The sequence below is a fragment of the Neofelis nebulosa genome, chromosome 5 (genome assembly GCF_028018385.1).
Source record: "Neofelis nebulosa isolate mNeoNeb1 chromosome 5, mNeoNeb1.pri, whole genome shotgun sequence".
Lineage (NCBI taxonomy): Eukaryota > Metazoa > Chordata > Mammalia > Carnivora > Felidae > Neofelis > Neofelis nebulosa.
In genome coordinates, this window is record NC_080786.1 from 41488091 (window position 1) to 41507654 (window position 19564).

Consider the following 19564-nt stretch of genomic DNA (forward strand, 5'->3'; position numbering starts at 1 on the left):
TTGCTTTCTGGTATTTTATTCCCACTTTTCCTCTATACTAGTTTCAAATTTCCAGTCTTTTTGTTATTTTACTCATTACCCATGACATTTTAACATGCACATTTAACTTATCTCCTGAACAATACAAAGACCTTAGAACATTTTAATTCTAATAACTTCTCATAACTCATATATTTTTATTAGCTAGTATTTGTTTTGGGTGTTTTTGACCTCACAAATTAGATATTTGCTATTATTTTATTTTTAAAAACATGTTTACGTTAACAAATGTGTCTAGCATTTTATTTGCTTATGAATGTTATTGAACCTCAGATGATCGTTTTCAGAGCATGCTCCTTCTTCCTGAAGTGTTGTATACACTTTACAATAATATAGGTGTTGTAAAAATCTGGGTTTCTTGATATGCAAATTTACTTATTTTACTTTCATCTTTAAGATAGTCTTGAAGAAAATAGAATGTGAGAGTTAAGATTTTTTTTTTAATGTTTATTTAGAGAGAGAGAGAGGGAGGGAGCGTGAGTGGGGGAGGGGCAGAGAGAGGGAGACACAGAATCAGAATCAGGCTCCAGGCTCTGAACTGCCAGCACAGAGCCCGATGCAGGGCTCAAACCCACAAACTGCGAGATCGTGACCTGAGCCAAAGTCGGACCTTAACCACTGAGCCACCCAGGTGTCCCAAGATTGTTTTTTTTTTTTTTTTTTTTAATTTTTTTTTTTTTTAACATTTATTTATTTTTGAGATAGAGAGAGACAGAGCATGAACGGGGGAGGGTCAGAGAGAGAGGGAGACACAGAAACTGAAACGGGCTCCAGACTCTGAGCAGTCAGCACAGAGCCCGATGTGGGGCTCGAACTCACATACCGCGAGATTGTGACCTGAGCCGAAGTCGGACGCTTAACCGACTGAGCCACCCAGGCGCCCCCCAAGATTGTTTTTTAATCAGTACCTTGAAGATACCATTCTGCAGTCTTCTGGCTTCCACTATTTCTGTTGAGAAGTCAGTTGTCAGTCTCATTGCTTGCAGGTGATTTGTCTTTGTGGTTACTTTGTGGTTACTTATTTTTCTTTGCTATTCTGCTTCACTATTAACATCTATATTTAGATGTTAATCTTAAATTATATTACTTAGGATATTTGTCCTTTATGTATCACTGAGTTCATATTTCTTGGTTCTGCAATTTTTTTTAGGAGTTACCTGTTCTCCTATCTTATTTGGAACTCTTGATTTTCATATTGATTTGTCTTTCTACTACCTTATGAATCATTTTCTCTACTGCATTTCTTTGTTCCCTTTTTCTTCAGTTGTATTCAATCTACTACTTAATCTGTTTTTTTTTCTGTTTCTCCAAATTTTTAATACTATTTATGAGGCATTGTGTGACCCAGACCTGCATATGTCTCTTGCCATTTTTTATCATTTCATAATATTTAGAGAATGAAGGTAATTTCTTATGTTCATTTGGCTCCAAAAACCCTAATATAATCAAGAGCAATATTTTCCTTCTTAAAATGTCTACATATCTGTAGTTTCCAAATTAACAGTGATTACAAAAAGAAACATAACATTTTTAAATTGTAGGAAATAACAGTAAGTTACAATGAACAAGCCATTTTGTTCCTATTTTTAGCAATTTAGTCTTATTTTTCATCAAGGATTTCAACTTTAGTGATCATGTTTACAGGACACTCTAGCTTTTACACCCTTTGCAATGGGAAAACTAAATCCATGATATGATTTTGGGGACTTAAAACTAGACCAAAAACTACAATTTGTGGTCAATCTAGATTTGAGCAAACATATTAGCAAAGGTGCAATGGTAATCTCAAAAAATATGATTTTAAGCTAAATAAAATAAAAATAGCCTCACAATGAGGAAACTTGCTCCAAGCATCAGTGCTTTTATCTTAACATCAAGATTCAATGGAAACTGGATTCCAAATTTATCAGCATTGGTGAATAGTTCCCTCATAAATCCAGCCCATTTTTTTGAAATTTTGCCAAGAACTATTTCTTCATCCAGAGACAATAACTAAAAGAAAAAAATATATATATATGTATGTATGTATGTATGTATATATATAATCTTAGATGAAAGATCTGAAATAAAAATAGGTATTCCTATCTCGATTTTAGTAATTAAATATAACCCATATGAGTTATAATCGTGTTGGTCGTTTCCTGCAATAAATAGAATGTGCAATATGACACATAATAACTTGGAAAAACACCTACAGACAATATCTATCTAAAAGAAGATGTTCAAATTATTGTACACAACTGATTATACAGTCTACCCTTGAATAACACAGGGGTTAGAGGTGCTAAGACCCCTGGGCAGTTGAAAATCTGTGTATAACAACGGATTCCCCAAAACCTTAACCACTAATAGCCTACTATTGACAAGAAGTCATACTGATAACAAAATTAATATATATTTTATGTTATATGTATTATATACTGTATTCTTACAATAAAATAAGCTAGAAAAAAGAAAATGTTATTAAGAAAATCATAAGGAATAGAAAATATCCTTACACTACTGTACATATATTTATTGGCAAAAATCTGCATATAAGTGGACCTGTGCATTTTAAACCTGTGTTGTTCAAAGGTCAGCTGTATATGATACATATGGTATTTTATATGTGATAACTTTATATGACATATAAATTATATCAATATATATGCTTAATAAATATAATTGCTTAAATTTGACTTGAGAATCAATTTAACTTTAAATGAAAACCACTAGTTTTTCATCTGTTTTACACAGTTAGCTCTTTATTGAGATCTTAATTTTCTGAATCCCTCTACACTTTCTCATCCCCTTTTCTCCCTACTTATCTAAATTCCCTAGAGCATCACTTCTCATACCAACTAATATTTATTTCTCAATATAAGAGATATTCATATAAGATAATATTTATATAAGAAAATAAATTTATCTCTGATAACTCCTACTACTTGTCTGGTAATGAATGCCATGGAGGAAAAGGCAGGCTGATGTAATGGAATACAGTTGGGAGATAATAGGCAGGCTTAAAGAATTGGGGGGGTGGTGATTTTACAGGAAGCCTCTTAGGGAAAGCACCATTTAAGTTGAGACTTAGAGGATCAATAGGAATTAGTGATCAGGGTAGTAGTGAGAGAGTCAGCAACATGTGAAAAGGCCCTGAGTTGGGAGGGGCTGGAGCAAAGTGGAGAATGGGGCTAGTTGCAGAAAATGAGAAAAGAGAGGTATGCAGAGATAGATCGTACATAGCCTTGTAAGTAACATTAAGGAATTTGGGAAAAGAAAGATATGGAAGAGTTTTGTGTAATCTTGTCAAAATTTCTCCAGCGTTTTCGTAACTAACTGGCAATGCCACTCTCCCTCATCCTTAGCCTAATATCTTATATTTTACATTGCAAAGAAAATGGAAACTACTTGACAGGAACTTACTAATTCCTAGAACGTCATCTTCTCTAATAACATGAATAGTCAATTAACATATATTTTGTATGTTATATATATCATATACTGTATTTTTTTTATTTTAAAAAGAGATAGTGTGCACATGTGGGGGAGTAGAGCAGAGAGAAAGATAATTTTTTTTTAATGTTTATTTTTGAGACAGACAGAGAGACCGAGACAGAGTGCTAGTGGGGGAGGGGCAGAGAGAGAGGGAGACACAGAATCCGAAGCAGGCTCCAGGCTCTGAGCCATCAGCACAGAGTCTGATGCATGGCTCGAACCCACAAACTGTGAGATCATGACCTGGGCCAAAGTTGGATGCTCAACTGACTGAGCCACCCACATGCCCCAAGGGGAAGGGAATCTTAAGTAGCCTCCATGCCTAGTGAGGAGCCTGATGTGGGGTACAATCCCATGACCCTGGGATCATGACTTGAGCCAAAATCATGAGCCAGACATTCAACTGACTGAGCCGTGCAGGTGCCCCTCCTATATATATTTTTACAACAAAGTAAGGTAAAGAAAAGAATATGTTTTTAAGAAAGTCATAAGGAAAATACATTTACATTAATATATGTGTGTGTGTGCATGTATGTATATATATATATATATATATATATATATATATATATATATATATATTGAAAAATATCTACATACAAATGGACACAGACAGTATTGTATCCATACCAACACTCCCTACTTCCTGTTATGGTGAATATGATGAATAAACTATTTCTGCTCCCATTTGAGGCTTATTTCCTATATGTGCATTAGGTCCCATACCAAGTAAGAGCAGAATTCATCAAATATTTAACATCTGCTGTTTCTCCACACTTTCCCTCCCATTTGGAGCCTTTCCTTCAAAATCAAAACAGGCTGAGGATATACCTTTCAAAAATACCTTCCTATCCACCTTGTGCCCCATTCAGCCAGGAATAGGATTAGGGTAAAGCAGTGAGATAAGTCACACAAGTGCATAGTCAGTTTCTGTCTTAAATTTTTGTTTATAAATTTGTTCATAATGGATATGCATTATGATTTTAATTTTAAAAAAGATTGATTTTAAAAAAGATTATATTCAAGTTATCATTTGCCTGAATTATTCAGTTTTTTGGTGCTTTCTTAAATTTTGTACCCAAGATGAATGGCTTACTTCCCTTACCATAGTCCCTGGTCCTGTAACTCATTCCTCCTTTATCTCTTTCCTACTCTTCATAACCAAAAGTATTGAAAGGGCTGCCCACATTCATTCACAACATGACTTTTTCACAGAATTGTACTTCCCTTTCTTGCTCATTCTTAGAGTTTACCCAAAGAGTGCCAGCTATAAAATCACTTTATTTCACGCTTAGAAGAAAGAGGAAGTATTTTATACAAAACCTTAGAGAAGGCTCCGAAGATATCTGAATAAGGTAGGATTTATTATGTCGTGTAAGATATAAAACAACACACGGAAAGCATTTTGTTTTTTTATGTCATTAATAATGAACCACTGTAGCTTTGGCTTCTAGAGTTTTATGCATAGGCCACTCTGTTCCATTGGTTTTCAACTTGAAATACAAAAGAGTAGAATCCTGTGTGTTCATTTTATTCATTTTTGAAACTAACCATGTTATTGTCATAATTCATTTGCTTAAATATGTTTTACTTAATCAGTACATGCAGGTGCCAATCAGATCAGTAATTACTAAACTGAATTAACATAATTCTAGAGAAGGAAAAAAAACGGAGACATGATTTCAGATTAAAAAAACAAGCAAACATGTCCTTAATAGAAGACTGAATACTTTTTTCCAATCAAATATTTTATCAAACCAACAGTATTCTTAGGAATATTGCTTAGGAATGTTGCTTAGGAAACCAGATTTAACTAAGTGTAGTTAGCCGGTTGCTTAGTTTTGTTAACTATATTTAGTATTTTAGTATTTTAGTTAACCTCCCAAATTATTATCTGAATGTTGGCCATAATCCGAGAAATGTATCAGTAAACACATAAAAATTTAACAAAATTGTATCATAAGAGTTTCAGAATTTTATAAAAATTAACATAAATATTTATATAACATTTATATATAACTTATTTATTATATTATTTAAAATTTATAATTAATGCCCAATTTATGTCATTGTTCATTGCAATAAAGCTTAATTTTCTCTTTCACTACTCCTTAAAATATTAAATACCATACTTGTTTAATAACTACATACTTGAAATACAGCTTAAAAAGATGCCCTATGGGCACCTGGGTGGCTCAGTCGGTTGAGCATCTGACTTTGGCTCAGGTTGTGATCTCACAGTCCATGAGTTCAAGTCCTGCGTCAGGCTCTGTGCTGACAGCTCAGAGCCTGGAGCCTGCTTCAGATTCTGTGTCTCCCTCTCTCTCTGCCCTTCCCCTGCTTGAACTCTCTCTCTCTTTCTCTCTCTCTCTCTGTATCTCTCAAAAGTGAATAAATGTTAAAAAAAAATAAAAGAAAACTTAAAAAAAGATGGCTTATAATCACAAGTGTGTAAGCCTCAATGAAGCAAGGAAACTATGTGTTAGAAACTCAATTTAAAAAATAGTCAAATAGTTATAACATCATGATAACATTTTTATCTTATTTTAATCAGATTTATTAATATATTAGAAAATAGTCAAACAACTAATTTGAACATGATTATCTTATAATACTCACATTAAAATCTAGATCCTTGAGACAGCTGGAAAGCATACATGGCCCTCTAATTTTCATTACATCCTCCTTATTCTCATTTTTTATTTTAAACTTTGGCAAAAATGGGTGAAAGTATTGATACACATATCCAATTTTTTCACCAGGAGGAGCTTCAACTTTTAGCTACAAAAGATTGAGAAATGTAGTATTGGTCAAATGAGATTTATTTTGATTTGTAAGCAGCAAATTAGTTATATGCTACCTATTAGTGTTTTGTATATGTGAACAGAACTTTCTGTGTTTAAAACATGCCCTATGTTTGGGAATGGACGTGGAAGTGAAAAAAAACTAGGATGTAGATATTGAAACCCCCAAATTGAGACCTGATGCTGCTGTTCATTTACTACATGAAATGTGGACATGTCCCTAAACTCTCTGTAACTCATTTTCCATTTGCAAAAGGGGGATAATAACATTTTTTAGGTGTTTATGAAGATCACTTTTTAAATTGCCATGCTCATGAGACATGTCTTAAACCCCAGTCACACCAACAACTGTTCTATTACCAATATGTGAAGGACTTTTGTCCCTCTATGCAAATGTAAATTTGAATTCACTAAAGCACTTTAAGTTGATTGTGATTTAACGCCCAGTTCAGGGCGACTGGGTGGCTCAGTTGTTTAAGCACCTTAGGTCGTGATCTCATGGTTGGTGAGTTCCAGCCCTGTGTTGAGTTCTGTGCTGACAGCTCGGAGCCTGGAGCCTGTTTCAGATTCTGTGTCTCCCTCTCTCTCTCTCTGCTCCTCCCCCTCTCGTGCTCTGTCTGTCTCTCGCTCTCAAAAAATAAATAAACATTAAAAAAATTTTTTAAAGTAAAGCCCAGTTCAGAGATTGGTTGTATAAATTATGGTGTACCATCTACACGATGGGTTATTATCCAAGCATTTTTAAGTGTGGAGGAAGCTCTGTACATACTGATGTAATCTTCAAGTTACAGTGTTTTGTGTTAAAAAATTAGAGAAGAGGGGCGCCTGGGTGGCGCAGTCGGTTAAGCATCCGACTTCAGCCAGGTCACAATCTCGCGGTCCGTGGGTTCGTGCCCCGCGTCGGGCTCTGGGCTGATGGCTCGGAGCCTGGAGCCTGTTTCCGATTCTGTGTCTCCCTCTCTCTCTGCCCCTCCCCCGTTCATGCTCTGTCTCTCTCTGTCCCCAAAATAAATAAAAAATGTAAAAAAAAAAAAAAAAATTAGAGAAGAATATCTGCCAATTTTGTTAAAAAGACACATGTATGGCATACATATGTGCATATTACACAAATATTCATAGAATAATGCCGGTAGAATAAACTTGTAATACTAGTTCTTTCTGAAGAAGAATACAGGTGGCCTAAGAAACAAGAGTTTGAAAAAAAAAAAAAAAAAGAAACGAGAGTTTGAGAGGCATTGTTTCTCTGGAATATAATTTTTTCTTTCTCTCTCTCTTTTTTTTCTTCCTTCCTTCCTTCTTCCTCCCTTCCTTCCTTCTTTCCTTCCTTCCTTCCTTCCTTCCTTCCTTCCTTCCTTCCTTCCTTCCTTCCTTCTTTTCTCTCTCTCTCTCTCTCTCTCTCTCTCTCTCTCTCTCTCTCTCACCATGTATAAGTATTCCTCAGACTGCTAAGTCAAGAAGGTGGCAGTGGTGATGTAGCTTATGAATCTTCTCAAAACTCTCAGAGAAAAGGACAGGACAAGTATGATAGCCAAACAAACAAAACCACTGTCAAATTCTTTATCAAAAGTAGATGCAAAAATTATAGCTCCACATCTCAAAATACAAGTGGATGTAGTGAGACAAGTGACAACAACAAGATATTCCTGAGATCCTAGGAATCCAGATATCACTAACAAGAAAGGAAAGAAAGGGATCCCACTCAGTGAAAGCTCAAGGGACCAGTCTGAGAAACACAGCTGAAAATGGGATGAGACTTCACAGCCCCTAATTCATTGACACTCCATTCAAAGGCTGAGAAGTACATGCAGAAATATGCAAATAAAAACCACCCTATTTTAGAATAGAAAACTTTGATAATAAAGATCTTGTGATCTTCATTGCCTGAAAAATATTTACAGTATTGTGTATTATTCTCACTCTACAGGTGTGTGGTACAAATACATAATTCTCTAACATATTTCATTCTGGAAAATTTTGTGTAGCCAAACCCAATGTTGTAACATACTGCTCAGTGTTGAGGCTTTTTTGAAAGAATTCAGATACAATCTCAATCATGTAAAAACGATATTTACTGACCTTTTGTACATAGCAGTTTCTCCAGCAACAGCTACTTCTTAGAGTTCTATGCATAGTAATGACATCACGGCCTACATTATCATAAATTGTCATGGTAAAAGGTCTTGAAGGTCCACAGAGATATTGGAGGAAACAATTACTTCTTTCTTCTGCATAATAAATTCTGTGTCCTTGATTGTTCATGACTTCATATTTTTTACTAGTTGCAAAACAACCGAGAACTAAAGAATGAAACAATGTGGTGTTTTATTAGTGATGGGAGACATGTAAATTGCCTATTAAATTACCTTCAAATATGCAACTTAGGTTTGGTAATAAATTACTTGACTCTAAGTCACTTATCTTCATTGGTGTCTTATTTTTGCCTTAAAAAACTAAAACAGATATAGCTACTCTCTGGTCCCTTTCACTGCTAAAATTCCATAATAGCTTTTTTTTTTTTTAATCATTTTTGAATTTCTGAGAAATTAAAACTCTATTTACTGTCATGTTACTATTATGTTTTGAATTATGTTAAATGTTATTCCTCTTCATCTTTTTCTTCCTGAGGATATGAAAAAGACATTCAGTCTTTAATCTGGATAGTAGAACCCAAGAAAAAATATTTTACTGATGCTAAACTGGAGACAGTAAGCACTTTTATATATTATCCACATAAGATAATAATTAAATTCATCTCTTTTGCAAGCAAATGGAAATGTTATCTTTTGTCCTAATAATTTTACTTCTGTGATCATACAGAAAAAACAGTCCTAAATTTGTTTAAGTGATTTCTATACCAAATGTTCACTTCTGCCCTACTTAGAAAAGTAAAATGGAAACAAAGAAACAAAGTAAATACCCAACAAGAGGCAATAATAGTATCCCCTTTGAGGATTATTGTGTTGCTTTTAAAAATGTTGGGTTTTAAGTATGGAGGGTCCTGAAAAAGTTAAAAATAGAACGACCTATGACCCAGCAATTGCACTCCTGGGCATTTACCTAAAGGATAGGAAAATACTGATTTGAAGGGGCACATGCACCCCAATGCTTATGGCAGCATTAACAACAATAGCCAAACTATGGGAAAAGCCTAAGTGTCTATCAACTGATGAATGAATAAACAAGATGTGGTGTGTATATACAATGGAATATTACTCAGCCATCAAAAAGAATGAAATCTTGCCATTTTCAATGACACGGATGGAGCTAGAGTTTCTTATGCTAAGTGAAATAAGTGACTCAGATAAAGACAAATACCATATGATTTCACTCGTATTACAATTTAAGAAACAAAGCAGATGAACATAAGGGAAAGAGCAACAAAAAGAAAGAGGGAAGCAAACCATAAGAAACTCTTAACTATAGAGAACAAATTGAGGGTTGATGGAGGCAAGTAGGTGGGGGGATGGGCTAAATGGGTGATGGGTATTATGGAGGGCACTAGTTGTGATGAGCAGTGGCTGTTACATGTAAGTGATGAATCACTAAATTCTATGTCTGAAACCAATTCACCATGTATGTTAACTAAGTAGAATTTAAATAAAACCTTGAAATCTAAAAAAAAAAAAAAATGTTGGGTTTTAAGATAAATAAAACCAAAAAAAAAACCCATTAAGTGAATAACTCTAAAAAAATTGCATGGACAATGATTAAAAGTGATTTAAAAAATTCATCAAAGGAATATTTTTAAAAATCCTCCAAAGGAAATATAGCAGTAGTTGTACAAGGATGATGTTTTTTCCTACCTTTTATTAAAATTTCAGATGTTCTTGAATGAGTGTGTTTATACATTTAGCATTTCATTTTAATGTTAACCTTGGAAACAGGTATTTACAGAATTTCCTCATTTTTTAATGATTTTGGTGGCCTATGAACATAATTGTTTTCATATTACAAAAACATTTAAAAGATATTCATTTTTATTTAATATTCAAAGATAAATCCTGATTCAGTATTGATGAAAAAGTATTTTGACTGCCTTTTAAATTTAATTTCTTCTTATGAGTAGGAATTACATAGGCATGGCACGAATTTTAAAAATTTTTTAATTTTAAAATTAAAAAATTTTTAAATGCACACACACACATACACACACACATTATTATATGCACTACTTTGTAATTGTTTTTGATACTTAGCAATATATCTTGGAGCTATTCCTGACAATTCTGTAGAGCTGTCTCATTCTTTTAAATAAATGCACAATGTTAAATTATATGAATGTATCATTTAGAGCAATTTTTAGCCTGCATCAGAACCATCTCAAGGTCTTGCTAAAACACAGGTAGTGGAACCCCACCTCTAGATTTTGTGATTTAGTAGGTCTGTGATGAAGCTTGGGAACTTGATTTCCAACATGTTCCCAGATGATGTTGATGCTGGTGGTCTGGCAACCATACTTTGAGAATAAGTAGTTTGGAAAATTAGTTCCCTATAACATAGATGGTTAGATTTTTCTCAATATTTTTGCTATTTCTGTGACTACTTAAATTGTTAAGTATTATAAGTACTATAAATTATAACTGTGGCTTTTTCTGTTCTATAAATTCTCACAATTGGTTTTTCCTTCTCTCATTAATTTTATGGCTCCATACTATGTATTTTATTTAAGTATATTCATCCACATTTCAGGGAAAGCCCAGGTCTGACTCTTTGATTTTCTCAAATGGCTACCATTGTGTCCTGTTCATTATAGGTGTTCAGTGGGCATTCTGGAATAAATGGTCATTCATAAAATGAGTCATTTAGTGCAGGGCAGCAGGAAAAAAAACAAAGAAAACATTCATTTTTGAATGCCAAAATTGAAAAGTTTTTGTGAATAAAACCAAACCATAAATGTCTATTTTAGTCTTAGATTCTCTAACGTGAATACAAAGAGTCACAATGATGATAATTTTTTTTAACTAAACACTGATTTAATTTTATTTACATGTATCATAGCCTCATGTACTTGAAACAAATACTTGTACTAAGTTGAGGAGATAGAGGTAAACGGTTGCATTCTAAAGAACAATTTCTCAGGCTTGGGAGTGGAATTGAACTGCCCAGAAACTTACCTGGATTCTGCTTCTCCTAGCAGAATTCCTGAAGGATCTGCAATCACTGCTTCTCTGAAATACCTGTATTTGAGGAATTTAGGATGGGAAGACTCTTTCAGGAAATAGACCTACTGTTTAGCAGGACTAAAAGTGCAGACTAGAATTTTTAGGAGTGATCTGGAGCCAATACCTTTGTCCTTTTCCATGAGAAGACTACTATTGTATTTATCTATCATTGACTATGGACTTCTGTATATTCTCATCATATTTCAAGGTTTCTTTTTGCCCAGTCACATGAGGCATTTTAATGTATAGGGAGGGAGTGGCTGAGCTACAGCACAAGTTATACATTCAAGAGTGAATATATCTGTGTGTTTGGTACATACCTTCCAGAAGATCGAAACGTTGACACACTAGTAACTGATTTATCTAATAGAGTAGGAAATAAAGATAGGTAGTATGAAGTAATTAAATTAAACTTAAAGTACCTACCAATAAACATATACGTTAGTACCTATATTTAGGACATTTAAAGTAATTGACCTATTATTGACATCTCTCTATTTTCTGTCAAATGTTATATACTAGTCTAAATGTGAGGTAGGTTTTTTTTGGCCATCCATATACAGTATACTCTAAAAATGTTTTTGTTAAGTATTAAACAATTACAGGTACAGTCAGACATTTATCCAAAGCACAATTACGAGTTAAATATAATTATAAAGATGTCTTAAATAGAAACCCAAACCCATCATGCAAGCAGGTAATGTTCCTCAATGCTCTCTTTAGGGAAGTAGAAGATGTGGGAAAAAAGGTCTTCTGTTCCATGTGAAAGATCGTGAAGACTAGAAGACTTTACATGCTGTAAGTGAAATTCTGTGACCAAATGGATAGGGTTGCTAGATTTAGTAAAACAAAATAAAACAAAGCAAAAACACCAGAATGCTTAGTTAAACTTGAATTTCAGCTAAATAATGAATAATTATTACCATAACTATATGCCAAATAATGCATGAAACATTAACCTAAAAATATTTGTTTATCTGAAATTCAAATGTAACTCAGTGTCTTGTATTTTATCTGGCAATTCTACAAATAGACAAAAGCAAAAAAGAAAAGAGGGACTAGAACTCTCTGCCACTGGTGGGTCACACAGAGACTAAAAATAAAACAATATATATGTACCCTTATACTTATTGCAGCATTACTTACAATAGCCAAGATATGGAAGCAACCTAAATGTCCATCAATAGATGAATGGATAAGAAAAATGTAGTATATATACACAATGGAATATTACACAGCCATCAAAAGGGATGAAATGGTGCTATTTGAGACAACATGGATGGACCTAGAAGATTTATTCCAAGTGAAATAAGTCAGACTGAGAAAGACAAATACATATGATCCCACTCATAAGTGGAATCTAAAAAACAAAACAAAACAAAAAACAAATGAAAGCAGAAATCAGACCTATAAATACAGAGAAAAAACTAATGGTTGCCCGAGGGGAGTGGGGTGTAGGGAGCTGGGCAAAAAAGGTGAAAGGGAGTGGGAGATATAGGTTTCCAGTTATGGAATGAATAAGTCATGGGAATAAAAAGCACAGTGTAAGGAATACAATGATATTGTATTAGTGTTGGGTGTAATGGGACATATGTTAGCTATACCTGTAAACATAGCACAAAGTACAAACTTGTCAAATCACTAAGTTACACATATGACATTAATATAATATTGTGTGTCAGTTACACTAAAAAAAATAATGAACCCAAGAGTCACTACGTTGGTTATTTACACAGACCAACATCACAGTGAGAAAATACAATTACTAATCCAAATGCTGATGCCAGGAAAAATCTAGATTTCCTCAAAGCTAGTTCTGTGAATGTTTTTGAGAAACCTTGTTGATAAAAGGAACTTTTTAGTTTGTAGTATCAAACACGACTACCACAAAGACAAAAAGATAAATGAGCTTGAAACAATGGAAGCAGAAGCAGGTGTTGCATGCACATGAGGAGTTTAAATATTTTGTCTAATGAATACAATGATGATAGAGTCAAGGTCATCTTCTAAGTGGTGGCTCTTAGCCTCAAAGATTTAGATTCCTTTCTAGTTTTTACTGTTGTGTTTTCCAGCTTCTCATCTGGAACATTGGAAGGAGCCTGGGAGTGTGCAAGGGATACCTCACTACCAGAGCTTAACTGCATTTCTCTGAAAACATTCTGAATCAATAAAGGGCTTGCAGGGCTGTCTGCAGAAATGTGTAGACAGATACAAAATAACAAAATGATCTGAATTCTGGAGCATGGGAAATCTGAAAACATGGGAGGCAGTGTGGCTGTGGAGATGTGAAAACAAAAAGCAGAAAAGAAAATGTGAACCAGGAGAGAGTCTAAATGCAATCATCTGTGCAGTGTGAAGGTTATTTCAAAGGAGGCAGGACCCTCTGGTGTGTGTATAAGACTGGTCACACAGGGGCACCTGAGTGGCTCAGTCGGTTAAGCATGACTCTTGATTTCAGTTGAGGTCGTGAGCTCACGAACCAAGAGTGTGGAGCCTGCTTGGGATTCTCTCTTTCCCTCTCTTTCTGCCCCTCCCCCATGCTCGATCTCTCTCTCTCTGTCTCTCTGTCTCTCTCTCTCTCTCTCTCTGTCTCTCTCTCTCTCTGTCTCTCTCTAATAAAAAAATTAAAAACAAAAAATAATGGGTCACACCATGAAACAATTTGGTCTTATACAGTGAATAGCATCTTTAGGTTTCAACTGTTCTTCACTTATTACCATGATTTATATTTAAAAAATTTAAAAAAACAGCTTAGGCAATACTCAGATCCTACATGGTATCACTTTATGAGTTGTTGCTGTGTCCCCACATACACAACACTTACTAGGTTTTGAAATCATTCTAACATTTCTTTAAACCAGATGATCTGGTAGCTGAGGAATTTCGGAGAGAAATTGGGAGACTGATAAGATCTACTCCTTTGGATGTAAGGGAGCATTGCTTATGAAATAATACCCCCACTAAATGAGCTTAATAAGTATGAAATACATGGATGGAGACATACGCTAAACACTAAGAAGTGGAATTATGGGGGCTCCTGGGTGGCTCAGTTGGTTGGGCGTCTGACTTTGGCTCGGGTCATGATCTCACGCGGTTCGTGAGTTTGAGCCCCGCAATGGGCTCTGTGCTGACAGCTTAGAACCTGAAGCCTGCTTAGTATTCTGTGTCTCCCTCTCTCTCTGCCTTCCTCTGCTCGTGCTCTGTCTCTCTCTCTCTCTCTCTCTCTCTCTCTCTCAAAAATAAATAAACATTAAATTTTATTTTAAGAAATGGGTTTATAACTTTCAGTTTATTAGGATAGAAATATTAAGAAGATTTGCCATAGTTAAGGCTTTCTTAAGGAGAAACATATGTCAATTAATTTAAATGTGAAGTTTTAACTTTTTTTTTTTTTTACCACAGGAAAAGGAAATGAAGAGGGGTGGGTTAAATAGGTGTTGGGTACTAAGCAGTGTACTTGTGATGAGCACCAGGTGTTTTATGGAAGTGTTGAATCACTGTATTGTACAGTAATACAACACTGTATGTTAACTGACTGGAATTAAAATAAAAACATAAAAAAAAGAAAAGGGAAATGAAAAACTATCAGTCTGTAAAGTAGGTTCACAAAATTTTTTAAAGACTTATTAAAAATATTTTTTTAATTCAGAGAAATATCTATACTGTAATTGAGAATAAAAAATTTAACGTAGTTTTTACCCTTTACTTATATTCAAAATTGAATCTTCTTAGATTGATATCATTGTTTGCGACAAGTTTATAATTAAGCACTGAAAATGTAAATAACCTTTTTAAGAAGGAACATACTCTTTAGCTTTTAAAGTATCGAAAACTAAGATGAGGCCAGTGATTAGTCATGTGAAATGCCAAACTTAATTATTCAGAGACAGCATTACAGGAAATTAAATCAGAATTGATTGAATAAACAAGATAGTAATTCAGTGTCACTAAATCTGGTAGAGAACTGGAGACAATCTTCCTAGTAATATTGCACATTTCACGATTGCATATCAGGCTTCCCATACCTAAGTACATAGATGAACTGAAGATTCCTGAAGCCAGTTTTTACTTACATTCTCAAATTCCAATTTCCTACTTTAAAAAGCAAGCATTCATTTTTATTTTTTTTTACTTTTTTTTTTTTAACGTTTATTTATTTTTGAGACAGAGAGAGACACAGCATGAACGGGGGAGGGGCAGAGAGAGAGGGAGACACAGAATCCGAAGCAAGCTCCAGGCTCTGAGCCATCAGCCCAGAGCCCTACCCGGGCTCAAACTCGTGGACCGCGAGATCGTGACCTGAGCTGAAGTCGGATGCTTAACCGACTGAGCCACTCAGGCGCCCCGCAAGTGTTCATTTTTAAATGGGCTTTTCAGGAAATACATTTGTAAATGACCATGTTATAACGTCTACAATGTAAATTTACTACTTCACTCAAAATTTTAAATTAAATGTAAAAATCTTAATGTTACAGGTAAAATACTTCAATCCGCAGTCAAAATGCTTTCCTGTAACACACATTGAAACTATCAGATTCATATTCTTGCCATTCCAACCAGAAGCACATTACCATACCTGAGTCAGATATTCCAATCCAGGTGGACAATTGGGTATTGTCCCTGGTGTTTGCATCCATTGTATCGGGGACTGACGATTACGAAAAGCCATAGTCAAGATCATATAAATACTCACGCATGTGACAGATTGAAGAGATTTCTCTTTTTATCTCTAAAATCTAAAATGAAAGAAACATTAACCTGGTTTGAGACAAGAACCAACTTCAATTTCAGGTTCATTTTTCTTTATTTAATGGTATAAACATCACCCATACTGATTTTTTTAAATTGGTTTCAACTGAAATATTTAGAATTTTATTCTCAACTAAAACCAAAAAGGAATCTCAGGCATACAAGAAATCCCAGTTGATACCAGTATCATAAACTGTGTAATTGTTACGCACATTCCTATGTGGCCCTTGATCTTTTTAAATACACTTAATTCTTTAGGTTCAGAATCAATTGACAATGATTAGATGCCTTCTTTCTCTTCAATGTTGAAAGACGTGTTATGGTGGACATGATAACAGTTTGTTCTGCATAAAGATCAGACAAAAATTTTTAAATTGAGGTTTGGAGAACCATCTATCTCTAGTTCTGTGATTCTGACAAACTTAGAATAAATATATATGGAGTCAAATTTTTCTTTCTGGCCCTGAATAAAGTCTCATTATTCTCTGTATTTTCCTCAGGTTGTATCAGAATTAAACTTACAAAATAAATGCACAAACCCGTGCTTCTAGCTCAAAATTTAGGAGGATGATTCTAAGTGCTTATAAACACATTTAAGGTATTACAGAATTCATTACATTGTTTTGAGACAAATATTAAAGTTTACTTTCATTCAGGTACATTAAAATAAAATAAAATAAGAAATAAATGAGATAAAAAAAGAAAAAGAAATAAATAAGCAATGACAACATAAATGCAAGAGATGAACATCAATCATGGTAAGAGAAAGATGTGTTTTGGAAAAACATTTACTACAGAATATAAGAGTGAGTTTTAAATAGATTGCATTCCAAATAATCAGATTATGAAGTTAGAGCTAAGATAAAGAGAAAGGAAGAAAAGATGGTAGCAAAAGAGAGAAAAAATGCAAATTGAGATTTTTTTTAGTTTAGCTGTTTATTTACATTTTTATGATTAAAATTTTGAAGAACAGCAAAATGTTTTACAAAGTGGCTAGCACATTTTACATGAACACTGGCAATGTATGAGAGTTCTAATTTCTCAGTATTCTTGCAAACACTTGTTATTTGTTTGTCTTTTTAATTACAGGTACCCTAGTGGGTTTGAAAACATATCTCATTGTGTTTTTTACATGTCCCTAATGACTAATTTTAGTGAACAACTTTTCATGTGTTTTGGCCACTTATATATGTTTTTTTGAAGAACACTGTCATCAAATCCTTTGCCCATTTTTACCTATGTTATTTGTCTTTTTATTGCTGAATTATGAATGATTTTACATGTAATGCCCCCGATTTCGAATCCGAGAGACCACCAAGGAGCCGATACCGATGCAAACGCACGAGGGTTTATTTGCAAGCTCGAGCTTGGGCCCAAGTATACCCGACACAGCGGAGCAGGGACTTGGACCCCTAGGTTAAGAGGCGTAGCAGTTCTATAGGGGCCAGTGGCCAATGAGATTATAACACACCCAGAAAGTTGCATAGTCATGTCAGTCCACACGCAGGTGGCCAATTGCATTACAATTTACCCTATAGTAACTGTTTGAACTAGCCTATCACTCTGGTCAGAATTGGCGCGCAAGTTTGGCGGGCAAAAGGCGGGGTTTACATTCTTTGGCGGTTAGGGGTTCCGCATTCGTATATGAGCCGGTTTCCAGTAAGGGTGTGGTCAGCGGCTTGACTAGGGTGGGGGAGTGTCTTAAGCAATAAGTAGGTCATGTGGGGGTTATACATGAGATGGTGGGTGTAGCACAAAATGGAGTTAGTCTTGCTCTGCTTGTCCAGGGGTAGGGGGTTTTTGTTAAATTCCTTGGATCCCACATACACATTTTGGATTAAGTCCCATTATAATATATGCACATATTTTTATCTCATTGTATAGGTTGTCTTTCCACTTTCTTGATGTCCGTTGAAGTACAAAAGTTTAAAATTTTTTATGTATTCCAATTTATCTATTTTTGTTGTTATTTTTGTTTATGCTGTAGGTGTCATATCTAAGAAACCATTTCTTAATCCTAGGTCACAATGATTTATACCTCTGATTTTATCCATAGTATTAACGTTTTAGGTCTTACATTTGGATCTTTGATCCCTTCCAAGTTAATTTTTGTGTATTCTGTGAGGTAGGGGTCTAAATTTACTCTTGTGCATGTGGATGTACAGCATCATTTGCTGAAGAGATTGTTTTGTTTTTTTTTTTCATTGAATTGTTTTGGCACCCTTGTTGAAAATCAATTGGCCATAAATGTAAGGGTGTATTTCTGGATTCTCATTCTGTTCCATTCATATATGTCTATCTTTCCTAAGTACCGGTGTCTTTAGTTTGTAGAGGTTTAGAAAGGGAGAAGAGTGAGTTCTCCAACTTTATTTTGCTCCAAGATTGTTTTGTATACTTTGGATGCCTTGAGTTTCCACATAAATTTTAGGGTCACTTCATCAGTTTCTACAAAAAAAAAGCTACCTGTGATTCTGATAGAGATTAATTGATTATGTAGGTCACATTAGGGAACATTGCTATCTTAATAATATCAAGACTTCTAATCACAAGGATCTACAAAATTTCATTCCTTTAGATGTTCTTTAATTTCTTTCAATAATATTTTCTGTTTCAGAATTTTGTGCATCTTTTAAAATTTACTCCTAGATATTTCATTTTTTTGATGTTATTGTAAATATAATTTTTTTTTGGAACAATTCACTGCAAGTTTATAGAAATATAATTGATTTCATTTCATTTATTGTAAATACTGCAAGTTTATGGAACTCATTTTTTAATTCTAATAATGTTTTAGAGGAGCCCTTAGGGTTGCTATAGAAGATTATGCCATCTCCAAATAGAAAAAGTTCTATTTTTCTTTCTAATTTAGTTGATTTTATCCCATTTTCTTGCTTCATTGATCTGACAAGAGCTTTTAAAACAATGTTGAACACAGACACACCTTGTTTTATTGCATTTCCCTTCATTATACTTTGCACATATTTCATTTTTTACAAATTGAATGTTTGTGGCAACACTGCATCCAGCAAGCCTATCAACACCATTTTTCCAACTGCATTTGCTCACCTCATGTCTCTGTCGCATTTTGGTAATTCTCACAATATTTTAAACTTTTTAATTATTACTATCTTTATTATGGTGATCTACCATTGGTGATCTTTGATGTTACTATTGTAATTGTTTTGGGGTGAAACAAACATTAATTGAGTAATGTTTTTTTGTGTTCTGACTACTCCACCAACAGGCCACCCCCCTCCTTTTCTTTCCTCTCCATTGGTCTCCCTATTCTGTGAGACATAACAATATTGAAATTAGGACAACTAATAACCCCAC

General features: G+C 34.3%; 1 protein-coding gene across 1 annotated transcript in view; it reads right to left on the reverse strand.

The window, feature by feature from the left end:
- LOC131511974 (phospholipid scramblase 2-like) overlaps positions 1 to 19564 on the reverse strand; it is a 31983-nt gene that overhangs the window by 2883 nt on the left and 9536 nt on the right. The window contains exons 2-6 of the mRNA XM_058730145.1: positions 16059 to 16218; positions 11803 to 11845; positions 8397 to 8617; positions 6136 to 6297; positions 1870 to 2031 (exon numbers count right to left, since the gene is read on the reverse strand). Of these exons, the coding sequence (XP_058586128.1) occupies positions 1870 to 2031; positions 6136 to 6297; positions 8397 to 8617; positions 11803 to 11845; positions 16059 to 16163 (693 nt within the window). The 5' untranslated portion in view covers positions 16164 to 16218. The remainder of the gene's footprint in view (positions 1 to 1869; positions 2032 to 6135; positions 6298 to 8396; positions 8618 to 11802; positions 11846 to 16058; positions 16219 to 19564) is intronic.